The 20,683-nt window shown below is 30.6% G+C and overlaps 1 protein-coding gene across 2 annotated transcripts in view; it reads right to left on the bottom strand.

Annotated features, from left to right (window-relative positions):
• The window catches only part of LOC129974925 (protein SSUH2 homolog), a 96,090-nt gene that overhangs the window by 18,888 nt on the left and 56,519 nt on the right, over positions 1 to 20,683 (bottom strand). For both annotated transcript variants that reach the window (XM_056087723.1, XM_056087724.1), the window contains 2 exons: positions 2,383 to 2,455; positions 667 to 796 (listed from right to left, as the gene is read on the bottom strand). In XM_056087723.1, coding sequence (XP_055943698.1) covers positions 667 to 796; positions 2,383 to 2,455 — 203 coding nt within the window. The remainder of the gene's footprint in view (positions 1 to 666; positions 797 to 2,382; positions 2,456 to 20,683) is intronic.

Here is a 20,683-nt window from a genome sequence, read left to right as displayed (position 1 = left end):
ATTTATTAATAATATTAGAAGAATAAGCTTTATGAGGCTTTTAAAAATCGTTTTAAAAAATCGTTAATCATGATATTTAAACTTTCTGATGCAAAATTTTTCATTTTAATCAAAAAAAAAAGGCGCAGACGATAAAAAGATTTGATATATTTTCAAACTTGGTATAAAATAATCTTTCTCATTTTAATTTAAAAAATGAAACGCAGACGATAATAAAAGATTTATATTTTCAAACTTTGTATAAAATAATCTTTTGCATTAAAATAAGTTTTTCAGAAGCATTTTTTTTACAGATGAGGAATTCAAATGCATTTTTTATTTCTCGTATACGATGCATGTTCAGAAATTCGCTCACAAATATTGAATATAGGCAAGACTTTAATAACGGTTTTGTGATAGTTAAATAGTTAATTTTTTATTAATAAAAACATGAAAATTTCATTACGATCAACGTTGGATATATTAGCTACTTAAATATATTTACTACATTATTTTTTTCACATAGGAAGTTAACTTTGCGGAATACGACTTTGCCATGCTCCATATATAATATCAGCCCCTGTATTCGATTCGACAGATTTATTTTGAAATTAAAAAGAAAAAAAAAACGTATTAATTGTTCCATCGTGTATAATGCTTCTTACATGACGAGAGATGCATGCTTACATGAAATGCCATGGAATGCTTAATTTCAGTGATAGCCATATCCCGCGCTGCACCTTTGCCATAACAGAAGTGAGTTGAAACCTCCTTCAAAAGAGCTTCTCTGGCTTCTTTTTCAGTCAAATGTGGTATGCTGAAAAATAAAAATGGATTTCAAGTAATGCTTCCATTAAAATGTATATCAGTGCACATCCACAAACCAGTTCAAATAGAAAACCATTCTCACTTTTGAGATAGTAAAATTTAAATTGAAAGCTAATTTAACTAATTTAAAACTTGAAAGCTGTATCAGGTGAATTTGAAAATATTGCAGTTTTTCACAAACCATCATGCTTAAAATGCTTAAAAAAGCAGCAACAAAAAATATTCAGAACAATTCAGTGGCTGTCTTTTTTACTGGAGGGCTGCATTAATAAATAGACAAAGCTGGCAAATACTTAATGGAACCCTAAACTCTGGGGTTTCAACAACTAGGGATTTCATTTTAAGTATTTCAAAGTAATTTAATTTTGTCCAACTTTACAATGGCCGTGTACTCAAACTAGTTTAAATAAAATCAAATATCGTTTAGATTTTGTAACATTAATAAATTTTCTCTTTATTACCTTTTATACGTTTGTTTAATGTTGTTTTATAATTTTAATAAGAAATGTAGTTTTATGATATAAAAAATTGTTTGATCTTATAATTAAAAAGTAATCAGAGACAAAAATTATAAAAGTTTTGCCTTTTTTTTTTCTATTTTACTTTAAATTATATTTAAATCTAGATTTTGAATTTTTTTATAGGCGAGATACTAAAACCAGATCTCTTGAAAACAATCCGAAATGAAATATTTTGTTATTTCAAGTTGAACAAGGTTTGCTACTTAAAACTGTTTATTTAAAAATTAGCATCAAATAAAACAAATATTCGATTTCAAAAGTGAATGTGAAAAGAGAAGAAAATGGTAAAGGCTTCTAGAGAATTTAATCTGGCCCTGATTCAAATCCAAAAATCCGTTACCTCACATTTCAAATATTTCTTTCTTTCAAGATTTCAAAATAACTTATATAATTTTTAGCAAAAAAAATAAAAACACTTTTCTAATAAAACAAGATAAGAGACTAAGTTGATAGGACTTACGAACTTAAGGTAATTACTTCTTAGTTTTTACATAATAATATTAAATGCATTATATTTTCATAGCATTCTTTTTATAAACAGTGAAATAAAGGAATGAAGTTGAGTAGTAAAATATGATATTGTAGTTTTCTAATTTAAGCTATAAATACAGCACAAAGATGAAAGAACAGAATGATAAGAATAAGCAAAAAATATTTTAAGATTAAAAATTAAGATTGCATGTCTGGTTCGCTTTTAGTTGAAATAACTTTTTAAAGAATGTTTAAAAAAAAAAAATCCACTATCGCTCCACAAGTCGTTTCTTTAATCGAATTGGTTCAAATATAGGTCAACACCACTTAATTATGAATTCCAGTTCCGAAATCAAGCACAAATACCAATTTTTTCCAGAAATTTGATTTAAAATATGGATTATTCCATCAATTTAAACCGGATGCGAGAATTTATTTTTTAAATTATTCTTTTGCTCAGCCAAAAATCTATTTACCGCTTTTGTAGAATATTAGTGATGATGTCTAAGTTAAAACTTTCATAATGTAAGGACACTCTGCTTCTTCTAGCAAAAGTAAATGAATTATTCAATATCTTACTTACCAAGGTAATGGGCTTCTGTGAGTTTCGCTCTCGGATTTCTTTAAAGATGTTTCTAAAGGTGGAGGTATGGCCACTAGAAAAAAAAGTTTATATGAAGTTAGTAAAACAAGTAATAAAACATATATAGACATGAAAAAACGACGAAATAGATAATTGAAACTCAAAATATAAAGAGAATTAAAGTCATATTAAGTGGGAAAATATTAAACTGCGGAACATACATGTAAAAAGTTAACATTTAAATAAAATTTTTAATTCGATCCGAAAAAAAAGATTATCTTTTGTATAAATATGCATATTTTTACATACCTCTAAATACAAGGTGAACGAAAAGTTGCGCGAAAAATTATTTTATCACAAAAATACTAAACTGCAAATAAGAAGTAAATTGACAGAAAAACTATTCTGCGAGACAAAAATTTCCAAAATTAGTAACTCATGTTGAATTTTTTTTTTTTTTTTTTTACTTTGAATAGGCGGGAGAAATATTTTAGTGCATAAACACAAATTCGTTTTCTGAAATTTCAGGTTCTCTCACAGTATATGAATACTTATTTTTAAAAACATATTTCCAACCAGCCGCGTTAAGGACTCTTAAATCAATTCTCTTGAAATCCCACTGCTATTAAAAAAAGCAACCGAATAATTTATTTTCTAACTTTCGCACTTTTGTAATTCCAAGTTATTATTTTTCCAGAAAACTATATACATGTTAAACAAAATCTTTCTTCCTTAGCTTTCAACAATTTAAGAGAATCATGGAATTAAATATTTAATGGAAAATGGGAACGGTTTAAACTTTAGTTTAGAAATAAAATCTAATGTTGAAAACTAGGCATAAAGAATATTTTTAAAAATTGTTAAAATTCTATTAAAACTTGCACAACAATGAAATTGCGATCATTAAAAGGTCAGTTTTTACATTTTTGTATGAAAAGTATTGATGACCAAAAATTCTGATTTGAGATTTTGATTAATTTTCAATATTTAGACCTTCCTTAATTCAAAATACACATTTTCAACATTTGTCTATCTGTCCATAAATACGATAGCTCAAAAATACTTGGAGCTATATGGATGAAGTTTGGTATATGGTCTTTATATCAAATTTGTAGATTTCTATCAAATTTTGTAAGAAGCCATTCAGAGGCTGCTTAAATATATGTAACAGGATAACAATAAGACTAAGAGAGCTAGATGGATAAAATTTGGCACACAAATTTAACATCTAAAGTGCATATACCTACCTAATTTGGAACCTAATCTGTCTAGGAGTCTGTAATTTCACAAGCACATTAAGGTGATACCTAAAACACGCTTATGGCTTAAATCTAAAAAATTTGGTACAAGATTTTGCGTTTTTTTCCCCTTTCTTTTTTAAGTTCTGTTAGGAAAAAAAATGCACCTAAAACATGAATTCAATTTTCGGCTATTAATAACAGCATACCAGGTATTAATTGCCGAAAAAAAAAATCCAAGTATCACACGACAGATTCAGAAAAAAATGCTAAATTCACGCCGAAGATTTATATCTTGTAAATATCATTCGCTAATGCCTAGCAAGGGATTCACGGCCTTACCCAAATCCACAATTTTGTGCGGGAAAAAGGAAAAAACATTTATTAGAAAGTATGCGATTAAATTTTGAGGAAACTACGTCTGCTGATCTAACAGTGACAAAATCAGTTTTGTACAATAATATTTTCGGGAGTTATCGAGGAAATGAAGTCTAAGTTTCACTTAATTTTTAATTGGTGGAAAACAATAGCTCCAAAGTGCACATTCTCACCCTTCAAAGTACGCTGATGCTAAATTTAGTAATTCTGGGCTTAATAATCTATTTTGTGTACAGCGTCAACACAAACATTTAACTTCGTTAATTATTAGAGAGTAGGCTTTCTTTGGATTCATCAATAGAGTAGATTCTTACTATAAATGGTAATATATATTAGGAATGAAATACGATTTTAGAAACAAAATACACGGATTAACCGGTTAAGCTGACCAGGCATTTTCAATTCTTGAAGCAGAGGATTGTGCACTCTGATGTGATAGATTGAATTATAATGCTAACTCTGAAATACTTTTTGTTGGCAGCTTCAGTCATTTGATTCAGAAACGGATAGGCTGTTATTTTTTTCCCGCCTCATGAGATTTAACCTCTAAAAATTGAATCACGAAATGAAAATTCACTGTATTGTTGTTTCTAATAACAATTGGGAATGATTGTTAGTGAATTCGAATTGGGTTTCAAATAATTTTTCCGACAGAAAATATAGAAAAGTAATACAAAAATTATTTATATTCAGAGGAAAAACCTTTAATATGCACCAAATGAAAGTGTTTTTTTTTTTGTTTTTTTTTTTTAACTAACAGTGTAAATTGCGGTTTAAATTTCGAGTCATATATTACTTATCATAGAATAATAGTATAATAATCCATTATAACAAACATGTTATTTATATCCATTTATACATTACCAATTAATTTATATCTAATTTTAACTATGCTGCCTTTTGAAAAGTCTTAAATTTTGTGATTTGAGTTTCTTTATTTTATTTTTTTCGCGCAAACGATTTTATTTTCACCTGCACAAAAATATCAATAAATTTGTTTAAAAATAAAACGTATGCAATATATAAGCGATTAGTTGAAAAAAAAATTCAATCAGCTGTCGTCTGCAGACACAGCACGACAGTAACTCTACAAATGTGTGAAGCTATGGTTTATAAGAACTTTGTTAGATACGCTTAAGTAAATCTGAATTTATAAATAAAAATATTGTAAAAGCAAGACGATGTAGTCAACTTCAACTGCACATACTTATCAAAACACAGGAAATTTGGTTCAGAATTTAATAAGGATCTTCATTTTAAATGCTGAAATTGTATACCAAATTTTATCCATCTAGTAATTAGCGATAGATCTTTTATCCTAAATTAGTAATTAGCGTACTCACCGGTAATTGAAATAACAGATTTTCTGTGAATTGATTTCTTTCAAAATTTGAAGAAAATCCATAAACTGTTTTAACCACATACCAAATTTCATCCGTCTAGCTCAAAGTGCTTTTAAGTTAACTTTGACATACAAAGGAAAGGACAGACAGACAGATATAATGCTAAAAATGCGTTTTTCGAATGCTAGGATGTTTGAAAAACGGCGATTCGTTAAAATCTCGACAACGAATTTTTGATTATTACAATATTTTCTCCATAATTTGTACACGAGAAAGTAAAAAGGAAACATGCGATTGAATTGAAAAAGTCATGTTGAAAAAAAACGAAAGTGATATAATAATTTTTAAAATCCTTATATCATTACAAAAAAATAATGTAAAATAAAAGAAATTAAATTGGCTATCGCAAATTTTAAGTTATAATGCGAGAAAAATTTTGTTAAAGTAACATTGCATCAATCCGACAGAAAAATATGTTCTCACATGGCTCAGATTTCACAATCGCCAACATTTAGAAAAGCGATTGTTTTTGTTCATCTCAAAATCAATCGAGTTCTAAACATTTTTTCTCGAGGCCAGAATTTTTTTCCCGGAAAAAACCAGTTTATACCGGTTTTAAACAATCACGTGACCATCAGATTATGCATGCGTCGATGTTTAATAAGCAATGTTTTGTTTTTCCCCCTCCATCTTAAAGTTTGTCGTTCGAGCTCCCAAACTTTTTTTACCAGCTAGAAAAATTGAAAATTAAAAAAAAAAAAAATATTATATATAATTTTCGGTACCTCGCCTCGCTGTTTCGCGTTCATTCTCATTTTCTTTTCTGTGCTTCTTCGGGCGATAATATCTTATGACCCTGCCCTTTATTGGCCAAACAGGAAAATCGGGTACATGACCAACATTCGCGCCAAGTTGCAACTTTCTGTTGGCGATAACTCGTCAAATGCGACAACCATCTTGATAATTTTCTAATAACCCTAAAAGCGATAAATTGATGCCTCAAAAGCGATAAATCGCCAATTTTCTGCCCATTCCTTTTTGAGGCTTCAAAAACCTCAAACCAAAGCAATATCATGTTCTCAGATGATAAAATGCATTTTTCAGATTCGGGGGGGGGGGGGACTGAAACTTGGAGATTCACAACATCTTAAATTCGAATTTCTTTTAACGATTACAGTATTTTCTCTTTGTATATTTCGTGTACGAGAAAGTAATAAATATTCAATAGATTTTTCAGTTAATATTTTGCAAATTAAAAAGTTTTACAATAGTAATACTTTTAAAAAAAACAGATTCCCCCCCCCCCTCAACTGCTTATTTGTTATCAGATATAAAATGAGCTCGAAGACCCGAAGCACTTATCTTGTAAACGCACTTATCACATAAACAAATAAAGTGCTGAATATTTCAACAAGAGATAATTGCCTTTCAGAGTAATCTGAAAATTCAGAGATAAGTTATCTTTGTATCCAACTTCGTCAGCATCAGATTTTAAGTACATTGCATTCATTTTTCTTTATAACCATTTAGAAAACCGTTGCTTTATATTATCTTCTAGATTATACGTTGCTTACCAACTATCCACACATATAAAAGAAAATGCTTGTATATGTGTATGTGTCTGACAAATCTATCGAACTCAGTCATGACTTTTGGCACATAGATAGGCATAATTGTGACTTTACGCATTTCGAAACCCGAATTTAAAAAACATTAATTTATACAATTTATTTAATTTTTTGAGTCAGTTGCCACATTTATTTGTCCATAGCATAATAAGTGACTCTCGTAGGAGTAAAGGAAGAGCGGGAGGGGGAGGGAGACTTCAAAAAGAGTAAAACATTGTCATTCTAAAATAATAATAATAATAACACCTTTGATGTAATTTATCGAATTTTGAGAAATTTTTAAAAGTGCAAGAAATGGAACCAAAATTTTTACGATCCTACAATGTAATACTGTTATTTTTTTCTATTTTTTTTGAGGTAATTACAAGCATCAAAAAATAAAATATATATTTTCGACACTTCTTTCCCCGACCGATTGAAACCAAAATTTGACACATAATTATGTGGCGAACCTGTGACGCTAGGCTCCATAGCCGCGTAACATAACCACTAGCAAAAGTGATCACCCCTGTCCAGAAACTGTTAACTGGCTAATGAAGTTAGCGCCACAATACTCCCCCATCAGTGAGTCGGTGGACACGAACGATTTTATAGCGCCAAGCGTTATGGTGAGTGACAGCGAGTTGTTGCTGTTGCGTCAAGTGAGTCTGACGACTTTGGTTGCTGCGTCAAGTGTGTCTGATGACTTTTGGTTGCTGAGGATAGATGGTGCCACGACAACTGTACGAAGGTTGCATGTTCATATCACGTCCGGGTCACCAATGTGACAATTGCCTGAGCGAGGATCTAACCTAGGCTCCGTAGCCGCGTAACAGAACCACTAGGCAAAAGTGATCACCCCTGTCCAGAGGCTGTTAACTGGTTTATGAAGCTAACGCCACAATTATAGTAGCAGGCTCACATACCAAATTACATTCATTTAAGTCATAGCGTTTTCGAGCTATAGCATTTACATATGTGAGAAAGTACAGACCGACAGATGGTTAACTCCTTGATGGATTTGGTTACACGTTTGATATGGATGTAAACTTTAGATGATAAATCCATGTACCAAATTTTATCCATCGATTTTTCTTCGTTTAGTAGTTATCGTATTCACCTGCATTCGAACAGCCGGATTGACAGACTTCCTCTGATTGGATTTCGTTCAAAATTTAATAGAATTCTACAAATGTCACGTAAAGACCATGTATCAAATTGTGTTATTTTGTTCATTGAGAGACAGATATGTAACATGTAGTATTTCGGTATGTAGTCACAAGACAACATACCAAATTTCACTGATTTAAGCTATTGCTTTTCTGAATTACGTTTTTGCGTTTACATGCATGCGAAAGTACGGACCGACAGACAGTTAACCACTCCACAGATTTGGTTCAAAATTTGATACGATTTTATAATTTAGATGCTAAGCTTACATACCAAATTTTATTTACATAACTCATTGCGCTTTGTAGTTATCGAGTTGATTTGTACTCAGACTGACTTCAAATGGATTTCGTTCAAAATTTGATAGATACCAACAAATTTGGTCTAAAGGTCTAACAAATTTGGTCTTATGTACCAAATTTTATTTAATAAGCTGTTTGCGTTTTATAATTATCGAGTTTATTTATATTCAAACAGACATTCTTATGAATAGATATAGTTCAAAATTTGATAGATACCAACAAATTTGGTCTAAAGGTCTACCAAATTTGGTCTTATGTACCAAATTTTATTTAATCAGCTGTTTGCGTTTTAGAATTATCGAGTTTATTTATATTCAAACAGATATTCTTCTGAATAGATATAGTTCAAATTTTGATAGATACCAACAAATTGGGTCTAAAGGTCTAACAAATTTGGTCTTATGTACCAAATTTTATTTAATCAGCTATTTGCGTTTTATAATTATCGAGTTTATTTATATTCCAACAGATATTCTTCTGAATAGATATAGTTCAAATTTTGATAGATACCAACAAATTGGGTCTAAAGTCCATATACCAATTTTATCTGTTGATCTCAAAGCGTTTTTAACTTATCGTGTTCACAGACAGATAGCAGACTAATGGGATAAATAATACCAAAAATATATTTTCCTAAATTTAGGAGGTATAAAAGGTGGAGAATCATCAAAATCTCGAGTTTGGATTTTTTTTATAGTTACTATACTTTCGCTTTGCATATTTCGCATACGAGAAAGTAAAATAAAATCTCAATCGGATCTTTTGCAAAAAACAGACATACATTTCTATTAGCCGTACACTTCCGTGAGTTGCTAAACTGACAGATCCGAAATCTTCCAGGAGACAATAAATGTCAGTAATCACAAGAAAGACACTTAAAAAGAGCTAAAAATACTTCATTCGATGCACAAAGCGTAGTTATTAAAAAACAAGTCCCGAGACTTCCTCTTTATGATCCAAAGAGAACCGACACTGCACGAAAAATCGCAGGCAGTCATAACTTTTGCTTTTTAGTAAAAACACAGAAACATGGATGAATTTCAGCGCTGGATAAGAAAATATACAAGAGAGTTCGAGAAAAGGTTGTAAAATCCCGGCCATGCTCAAAGACGTCTATCAAAACTCAGCATGGCGCCGGTGCGGAAGTTTAGCTATAAAATATAAGTTGTCAAAATAAACGAAGGACTGTATGTTTTTATGAAGAGAAATAACAAAAAGTTCCCAATATAGAATAGAGAATACAAAGCAGCAAACAAGAAGGAAAAAAATTCAACATTAATATCAATAAGATATTTTGAAAGAAAGAGAGACTATTTTTTCTGATCGATTAAAATCGAAATTTTATACACCATAACTGTAGACACAAAATCACATACTAATTTTTATACATTTAAGTCATTGCGTTTTTGTGCAATTCGCGTTTCTATGCTTAAGAAAATATAGATCGATATACGGTCAACCCCTTTATGGATTTGGTACCAAATTCGAAGAGGATCTACACTTTAAATGGAAGGAAAACTGCGAAAAGGAAACAGTGAACCAAATTTTAATTTTAATTTGTTCTATAACGTGATTAAAAGAGGGGAATCATACATATATATATATATTCAAATTTGAGAAATATTATCCTGTTGTAAAGCTGTTATGGCGAATATAAAATTTCTGAGCTGAAATAAAACTTAGATGCAATTAAAGTAAATTAGTTTTAAATAAATATAGTAATTTTTTTTTTTTTTTTTTATAATTTTGGAAGACAAAACTTGACAACAAATTTTGACTTCATTAAATTCTGAAAAGTAGCATTTAAATCTTCAGAAGATTGATTTCAATTCTTTAAAAGTGGCTCTTTTATTCATAAAAAAATTTCGAATCTTCTCATAACATAAACAATGGAACTTTTGATTAAGACTAGATCATGGCTAGTATTTACAAGTATAGCGAGACTTAAAGCACCCAAACTTGCCTTCGATTGTTGGTATTGAAATGTATTTCAGATCATGTGATAACATTCAAACTTATGCGTATTCGGATTTAAAAAGAAAAAAAAAGAATATGAAACAAAAACATGGAAGCATTTTCCATTTGGAAATTCAATCAGTGAAATGAGGTATCGTGCGGTTACATTATTCGCAGCCCCCCCCCTACTCCGTCCCTCGTGCCCGTTTTTCAATTTAACGATTTTTATTTAATAAATGATATATTAAAAGTGTTTGATGAGACTGATATAATGGAAACATTCTGACTTCCCAGCCAGTTTTAAAATCAAGACATATGCTGAATTTTATTTCGCAGTTCATCACACCTTCGAAACGCACCATTTTCAACACCTCCAAAAATGAACTATTTCTACTTGTACGTCGTCAAGAAGCACTCGTTTCAAGCAAAGCAGTTTAGCAATGCTTTCTGCAATTCTTAATTACACATCCAGGAACAGACACGGGATTTTTGAGAAATAGATGAAGCCAGCCAGCCAGAAATATTATCATCCGCTACAATACTTGTCAAGATTGTTTACGGAATGAAACGCAAGAAAAGCCTTGAACCGGGGTGCAGAACAACCAGAATAACCGCTTCCACAGACACATGTTTCCGAAGGGGTCGTAAACAACCAGGCAATGTTTTCTTACATTCTATAATTTGTCTTCGGGATTGGGCGAGGAAAAAAATAAAAAAAAATAAAGATGGTTTTGCCAATCGACGAGATGATTCTGGGTGGTATTCTGACGAATACAAGATCGTCGAGGAAAAGAAAACAACTCGATGACTACCTAGATTTTTCTGGACTTCAATCCGGATTGCTTTAAAATAACGGTTCCCTTTCTTTTATTTTTTTTAATGTTTTTTCCAGAGACAAATATCCGACTATAATAGGCAGATTTCTAGTCGGTGGCGTATTTAGGTATTTTGCACCTCTAGGCAGGACACATTATAAGAACCTTGTTCAATACATCGATCTATTTTCGTTTTTATTTATCTGTTATCATTCAGACTGTCCGGTATCCAAGTTTCTACATAATTTTATTGTAATAGAAGCTCATTTTTATTAATATTCTAGTAATTAAATGAGGCATATAAGATCCAAACTAGTTTAGTTTAGTTATATTAACGTCCAGATGTAAAGCAACACTAGAGTTATTTTGGGACGGACCTCGTCATTTTGAACCGCGGTCAGATGACGAGGACGACACCTCAGCTGGCACCCCCCTCTCCACACCACACCACACCAGCGGGAGGACGTTTGGCATGACGGATTTAACGTGCCACAGACCCCCTTACACGACGGTTCTTTGGTGGAATCGGGTCTCGAACCTGAAACCCTACGGCTCACAAGCCGAGACCTTACCACCAGGCCACCGCGGTCTTTTTACGATCCAAACTAATTATCTCTACAAATAATATCGATAAATGTGGGTATGTGTATTGGAGTTCAACAGATCAGATCGCTTGACTCACAGCTACCCAATTTGGTACATATATACCTTGGAGGGTGAAAATGTACACCTATGGATATATATATTCGAATTAACTAAAAATTAAGCTGAATTTTGGCATTTTTCCGTGATAACTTCCGAAAATGTTACAGCACAAAAATCTATTTTGTACCGTTTGAAAATTAAAAAAAAATAAAAAAAAAATCTTTTTTAATAATCGTGAAAAATTTTGCTGAATTTTGGCATTTTTTCTTCTTTTGCTTAATTTCCAACAACAGATTCCATTCTACCCTAACAATTCAAACCGTTTTCCTTGTTTCATCAAATATTTTACCGCGTAATTTCCTTCCATTGTTAAAAGTTAAAGAAAGATTCCTTTTAATATCTGTGCAATTTACATGACAAATAAGAAAGTGAAGTTACTATACTACTAAACTGAGAAATGAAACGGCCTTTATAGCACTGATATCTTTTAGAAAGATTCATGTGCATAATGAACAGAACTTAAGTAACAAAATTAAAACACTTCAGCTTTAATGCCGGACAATTTGGACGGAATCATGAATATAAAGTTATATTTAAAAGATTTAATATAACCAATAATCTCGCAGAACCAACAAGTCAGCAGAAGAGACTAGCACTTAATAAAGTGCTAATATTTCCCTAATATTTTATCATTCATAGAATTTGCATTTTTTACAAACATTTATTTATTAAGTTTTGAAACCAATCTGATCGCGGCCTTCTCTCAGCACATCAGTCCTAGGCGTCTGCCTAGATAAAAATTCGCGGCAGCTCTTAGGCCGCAAAATGACGCGGGTTAGTTTAGTTATGCTAAAGTACCGTTTTAAAGCAACACTAAGGTTATTTTGGGACGTACCTCGTAATTTTGAACCTCGGTCAGATGACGAGGACGGCACCTGAGCTGGCACCCCCCTCTCCACACCACACCAGAGGGATTTAACGTGCAACAGACCCCCTTACACGACGGTTCTTTGGTGGAATCTGGTCTCGAACCTGAAAACCTACGGCTCAGAAGCCGGTCTCAAAATGACGCGGGATCGCAGACATGTCGATTAAAAATGTATTAACTTAGTTGTGAAATAAATTTGTAAAAAAATACAAATTTTAAATTAATGTGATAATGTTTATATTGCACAGAGTATAATTGGTCAAATTCTTATCTTTTAAACTACATTTACTTCGTTATAACAATTTTTATAAACACTGAATGTCTGTTTAAAAATATTCCGGACAAATGTGGCTTACTGCGCAATCATCAGCTATAATAAATAATAGCACATAATTAATAAATAATATGCATAGCCTGAAGTTGCCGAATTAATCTAAAATAAACCAATAAAAATGCGCTGAAATATCAAATCAAAGTGTATTAAAAGACGCACAGAATAATAAACAATGCAAGGTGTAAAAAAAAATGCCAAACTCTGCCCACTGATTCGTCAGAGTTAAATCAAACCCACACTTACAATTTCATTAATTAAAACGTAGATATGCATCAAATTTTATAAAATAAATTACTCAAACGAATATCAATTAACCTATCTAATAATCAGAATTTAAAAACAATAACCCAAAATCGCTACAAGCCGGATGGATGAATTTTAACAAATAATTTTTTACACTGAAACTACGGTGTGTATCCCACACTCCATTCTTTACCTTTTACTACGAAATGAAATGCAAAACATATAATATTGTAGAAGTATACGAGGAAAATCAAGAGAACAGTCCCGCCGGTTTAACGACGTGATTTCGAGCAAAAGAAATCATTTAATATTTGTGAATGAAGACCAATCTGAACTTGTTGAGCATGGCAGAATTCTCAACCAAGGCCGTGAAGCAATCATTTTATTCTCTGCTTTTAAACTTGATTTCCGTCGTTTGAAAAGTTTTTATAGAATACTTTATTCTCTGTTATTGAAAAGGAATCACCATATTCCATAGAATTTTAATATTACATTCTGATGCCAATCTAAGATAATTACCAATGGGATGCGCTCTTAGCATTTTAAATAAACTGAAATAATATAATTTACCTGCTTCTATAAAAATTTTAAGATGGTGTGTGGATGAATTTTCTTCGTTATGCATGTATCACAATACGAGATATATTTAGCTAAATATTAATAAGGAAAAAACAAATTGTATATTTAAACAAAATAATAAATAATTGAAAATAGTTGAAATAATATTATATATTTAAACAATAGTTATTCATTAAATTCATTACCAGAGAGTGACGCTCTCACAAAAGCAAGTCAGAGAGCAGGAAAAGAAACATTAAAAAAAAAAAGATATTTAGAAGTAACTTCAAAAGGATTTCTCTAAATCCAATTGAGAACTCTGCCTACCAATTCGTAAATGCTTCATACCTTTTGGATAAACTAAGGTCAATGTGGACCCAAGCAGCAAGAGAAGTCGCTAAACGATTGGCCAAGCATCGCAGCCATCTGATATACGCCGCCCGTATTTTGCCAATGTCACCTTTGCATTGGCGCGACATCGGATTTTGACCATATTTTTTTCTGTCGCCTTTGAAGATCGCTTTTTCATCGGGGCGAACTCCTACGGCGACTTAGTGAAAAAGACCGGCTCAAAGCAATCGGCCCATAGTCGCCTCGATGTCGGGAAAGTTGCTTTTCTTAGGTGGCGCTATGCGAACATATTTTAGAAATTTCCCATGAATCACCTGGCGTGTATTGGATTTTGAAATTCAACCAGCAACGCATACTGTCATTTCAAGAAAATTGGTAAGTGTAAAGTTTTTATTATATATTTGTAAATAATATATTATTTATTCTAAATAGTGAATAAAAAAGATTATTTTTGTTGAAGCCGTTCGAATTCGTTGCTTACCTGAAACATGGTGTTGCACGTGATATTATTAGCGTTAGGCGTAAGCGACCATTATCATTTCTTTTCTTGTTTGTATTCTTTTCAAGTGATTTTATTTCCTATCTTTTTTTTTTGTGTGTGTCTGTTCTTAAATTATTGCAGATATTTTTCCATTTCATTTACAATGCCTTTCCTTTTGTTAACAACAATTTCTAATGAAAAAAGTTTTTTAAAAAATATTAAATTGCGTTCTTATGTTTTGATTTTGCAATAACATTTGTGTTATTATTTTTATTTCGACATAAGGCTAAAAAAATAGATTAGCAGAATATATTTATTGTAAATTTCAAAAAAAAAAAAAAAAAAAATCTTTAAAACTTGCAATTATGTAGTTATATTTGAATACTCTTATGTGAATAGTTTATAATTATTTCACCTTTCATAAAATAGTAACATAAATTTTACACCCATTAGTTTATATTATTTTTCTCTATTGTCCTAAACATTATTATAATATTTGCCTATATAGTTCATTATCAGATTGAAAACATTATCAAGCTTATGAAGTTCTATATATCTATTTTACTCCTTAATTACATATCTCCAATTGTTAACAAATATTTTATTTGTACTTTTAAAAGAAGTGAAAGCTCAATCATTATTCTAATTAAGGAATATGTTTTTTAGGTTCATCAAATCTGCAAAAAGAAGCTCTTTTGCTTGTTAATTACTCATCTCCAATTGTCAAAAAATGTTTTATTTGTACTTTTAAATGAAGCGAAATCTCAATTACTATTATAATTGTTTTATAATTGTTATAAGGTTCAGCAAAAAGGAAAAATGAAATGTATAAATAAATGTATAATTTTTTATATGTAGCTGAAGATTCAGTTATACATATATATAATATTTATATAAATGTGTGTGGATTTTTAGAAATTTCAAACTCTTCAAGTATTACATAATAAAGTTTAAATAAATTTTTTATAAATTACTTTGTGTCAATATTATTTATTCTTCTAAATTATAAGTCATAGTTTCAGGATTTTGCTTGGGTGTATAAGTCATTACAGAAAATTCAGTAAAAAATTTCAAGTAAATTATTATTTTACTTTGTATTTCTAAAATATTATTTAATGAAGGTCTTTGTAAATAAATTGTTTTGCATAGTTGTTTTTCTTTTCTCCTAAAAATAAAGAGGGGAAAATAATAATTAAAAAAATATTTGTCTAAAGAAATTTTGTATAATTGAAAGTAGTGTTTACATTTTTAGGTATGGAGTTTTTGTGAAATATTCTGAGTTAATCATAGATCAAATTTGGTTCTTGCTGCCATTAAACAAAACCAAACTATTCATAGATTTTTAAAAAAATTAGAAATTTGAAGTAAATTGTTAATTTGTGCTTGTAAAATGTTATCAATTGGACATTAGCTAACACTAACATTTGTAATGAGGTATAAAATTTCTACACCATAAAGTAACTTTGTAAGTTAATAATAAATAAGATTTCGCATAAGTGAAAGAAGTGTTGTATTTTTGTGCATAGAATTTTTGTGAAACATATTTTTCAAATATTCAGAGTTAATCATAGATCAAATTTGGTTATTTTGCCACAAATCTAAACCTCACTAAACATAAATTATGAAAATATTAGAAATTTGAAGTAAGTTATTAAATAAGAATTAAGTTTGTGCTTGTAAATTGTTGTTTATTGAATATTAGCTAACACTAACATTTATAATGAGGTTTAAAATTAATGCAATATGAAGTAACTCTGTAAATTAATAGTAAATAAAATTTCCTATAATGGGAAGAAGTGTTCCATGTTTGGGTATGGAATTTTTGTGACATATTCAGTGTTAATCCTTAATTAAATTTGGTTCTTGTGCTACAAAACCAAACAACTAAATATAGATCAAGAAAATATTAGAAATTTGAAGTAAATTATTAATTTGTGCTTGTAAAATGTTGTATGTTGGACATCAACCGACACTAACATTTATAATGTGTAAAATTTCTACAACTTGAAGAAACTTTGCATGTTAATAGTAAATATAAGGAATTTTGTAGAATTGAAAGAAGTGCTGCATTTTTGTGTATGGAATTTTTGAGAAATATTCAGTGTTAATCAAAGATCAAATTTAATTCTTGTGCCATAAAACCAAACTAATCATAGATAATAAAAAAATATTAGAAATTTGAAGTAAATTATTATTTTGTGCTTGTAAAATGTTATCTATTGGACATTAGCTAACACTAAAATTTATAATGAGGTATAAAATTTTTTCATGAAGTAATTTTGTAAAATCAATAGTAAATAGAATCAGTAAAATTGAAAGAAGCGTTACATTTTTGTATATGGAATTTTTATGATACATATTTGTAAAATATTCGGGATGTAACATTGATCAAATTTTGCTACGAATCTAAACCTCACTAAACATAAATTATGAAAATATTAGAAATTTGAAGTAACTTATTAATTTGTGCTTGTAAAATATTTTCTATTGAAGAAACATATAATAGGAATTATATAATTTAGTGTTTTAAACTATTTTTAACAAATGCATTAAATTTTAGGGTGTTAAAATAGGAATTTGTGTTTTATTCATTATTCTTTAGGAATTATTTGTTTATTGCTCACATTAAGCAATATAAAAGTGTGTATAGTAAAAAAAAAATATTTTTTTAATAAGAATTATATATTTTTCTGTTTTGAATTTTTATAAAATAGCTTTTAAAAACAAATGATATAGGCAATATATATAATACATCTACTTTTAAATTTCTAATATCAGTTAAAATCATACTGATTAATTATATAATTGAAACTATGATTATGTTAACATTTCTTCCCATGCATTAAACAATGAAAATAAATAGGAAATATCAATGAAGGAAATAAATCTTATATGTAAGATAGATGTTCAGGGGATCAAATTTAAAATTATTTCAGATAATTTTAACATTTGTTTATTTTTTTTAAAGAGCAGTAAAAAAATGTCATTTAAACATTTTATAGGGTAAGATTGTGGTAAAATCTATGCTATAATAATAGTTAAAAAAAAGTTGGAAGAATCGTTAGAATGACATTTTCCATGAATTTTTATCGAAAACAAGTATTTTATGGAATTTTAAATTTATCAAAATAAATAACAAACACTACTATTAATAGGTAAAAAAGAAAAGTAAACTATTCAAAATATCTCGTATTTTCAGTCTTTTGACAAAAATTTTTAAGTATGATAGTTTTAAATATTATGACACTAGTTTCTAGAGTTTGAGAAAATTGAATAACCATTAAACTAATATTTCAATTTGACACCAGCAAGTGTTCAGAAATAAATTGCCTATTGATTGGCATTTGGTTGCCCATTGCTAAAATACATGGGGAAATGATTGGTATTGGGTCGCCCATTGCTAAAACACATGGGGAAATGATTGGTATTGGGTCGCCCATTGCTAAAACACATGGGGAAATGATTGGTATTGGGTCGCCGATTGTTAAAACACATGGGGAAATGATTGGTATTGGGTCGCCCATTGATAAAACAGGTCGCGAAATGCTTGGTATAACGTCGCCCGTGATAATAAGAAGTCGCCAAAGGATCGGCAAATTCGTCGAAAACAAGTTGGGGCGACCATCGCGCGGCGTACCGCCGGGGGACATGACCAATGTCGGGGCGAGATCGCCTGCGATCTCGCCCCAATCTCGCTCGTTCCGTGGGGCGATACTTGGCCAATGGTTGGCCAACGATCTTTTGCTGCTTGGGGATTCTGTTCAGTTATATTAATTTTCCGTCTTAAAGCAACACTAAAGCTAACTCGGGATGGGCTCGTAATTTTGAAACGCGGTCAGATAACGAGGACAACACCTCAGCTGACATCCCACTTCCAAACTTCCACAGCACACCAAAGGGAGAATGTTTGGCTCAACGGATTTAAGGTGCACCAGACTCGCTTACACAACAGTTCTTCGATGGAATCGGGTCTCGAGTCTGAAAATCTCCGGTTGCGAAGCCGGGACCATAGCACCAGGCCACCTCGGCCAATTGTCAGTGTGGGATAAAGTCTAACTGAGCAAGCATTTATTTTAGCCGCGTGAAGAAATGCAGGTGATATTACAGCTTAATGTATAATTAAAGTTACAGAAAATAAATCATAAGAAGGATAGAAAGTCCAAAATCCTACAGAATTTAAAAACTAAAGTGAAGTTTGAATTCAAATAAACATTTTATTGCATTTAATTATATATACATAAAAGTACTATAAAACCTCGACTATATAGATATGTATTAACTGAATCCTCTTGATCGAGCCAGTATCAGTAAAATGACAATGCTTTTCCTTCCTTTCTTTTTAATATTTTTTTAAACCAGCGCGAGTGTTCTTCCCGAAGCTTTCTCGCACTCAATCAAATAAACAATCCAGTGAAATCTTGCACAATATTGACGTACAATAGTTACGAAATATTTACTTTTGGCGTGAATTTAGCATCTTTACTAAATCTATCTTGTCATCCTTGGCGAGTTATTTGGCGATTAATCCCCGGCATGCGTTAATAGTATCCAAAAATCGACTTTGTGCTTTAAACACGTTTTTCTCGACCTACTGAAACAAAAATTTGACACAAAATTTCACTTGTAGTCACAAAATCTCATACCAATTTTTTTTATATTTAAGCCATTGCAGTTTTGATTTATTGCCTTTACCTGCTTCTCAAAATCCAGACCGACATACAGTCAACTCATAATTAGATTTGACACAGAATTGTTTGTTTGCTCAAAAATGTTTACACTCTAGATGTTAAATCTGCATTTCATCTATCTAGCTATCTTCGTTTCGTAATTAACTTATATTCGAACAGCCAACTTCCTCTGAACCGATTTTACTCAAAATTTGATCTGTAATTAAATCTGTAAATTTGGCGCGAAAATTGAGTACCAAATTCCATCCATCTAGCTCAAAGCGTTTTTGAGTTATCTTTGTCACAGACAGACGGATGACATTTTCCAGATAGAAAGGTCTAAAACGCAGAGATTCGATAAAATCCAGAGTTTGACGGTTACTATATTTTCTCTATACTACGCATACGAGAGAGTAAAAAAGCTGTAAAACTTGGCACTGATAACAATATGCAAGGCCTTTATTGGCATTTGATCTTTTTTTAGTTCAAAAAGAAAATTCGATTTCATTATTGATATTTGTTCGTTCCATGCACTTTAATAATAATAAAAAACAGCAATATAATTGTGACGAAAAATGTTTTGGCTTTTTGTGAAAGAAGATTTCCTTATGAGAAAACCTTTCCACGATTCATTGGAAAAATGCCAACGACAGAGCACACACATTAACAATATTCACGAATCCTCTAATCAGATAAATCTCATGAATTTTATCAGAAATAGCTCCTTTAACTTACTTTCTAATCTATTAGATCTATTTTCGTCTCGTAACTTCAAGAAAGACTTGCTCGTGTATCGAAAAATACAGCACCATTCACTAGCCCATAAATAGTTTGAGTTCCGAAAATAGCACTTTTTCCGTTTCACTGACTTTTCAAGATCAATTTATATTTAATCATATTCATTTCATTGTTCCAATAACTTTTTCAACCGTAATGACTTTTTTAAAACTTAATTAATGTCTTGAATTAAGATTAATTTGATGCCTTGATAATTAATACAATGGGTTGTGAAGATGTTTATGCATTGATAATTTTACAACTTGAAATACACAGTTTTGGAAAATCTTGGGAAAAAAAAAAAGCCGCGATTTAAATTTTTGTCTCTATTAAGCAATACCACCCAAGATCTTATAGCCTGAATCACTTCGATAATGGATATTTTATTATAGTATAATTTTATTGGAGTATGGAAATTTTATTAATTCTTTCAAAAATGCTAACAAAAAATCTTGTTTTGCATTTGTCATACGCTACCAACAATTTCAGAAACGAACGAAAAGTCATA

The sequence above is a fragment of the Argiope bruennichi genome, chromosome 7 (assembly GCF_947563725.1).
Source record: "Argiope bruennichi chromosome 7, qqArgBrue1.1, whole genome shotgun sequence".
Lineage (NCBI taxonomy): Eukaryota > Metazoa > Arthropoda > Arachnida > Araneae > Araneidae > Argiope > Argiope bruennichi.
This window is presented reverse-complemented; position numbering and strand designations above follow the sequence as displayed.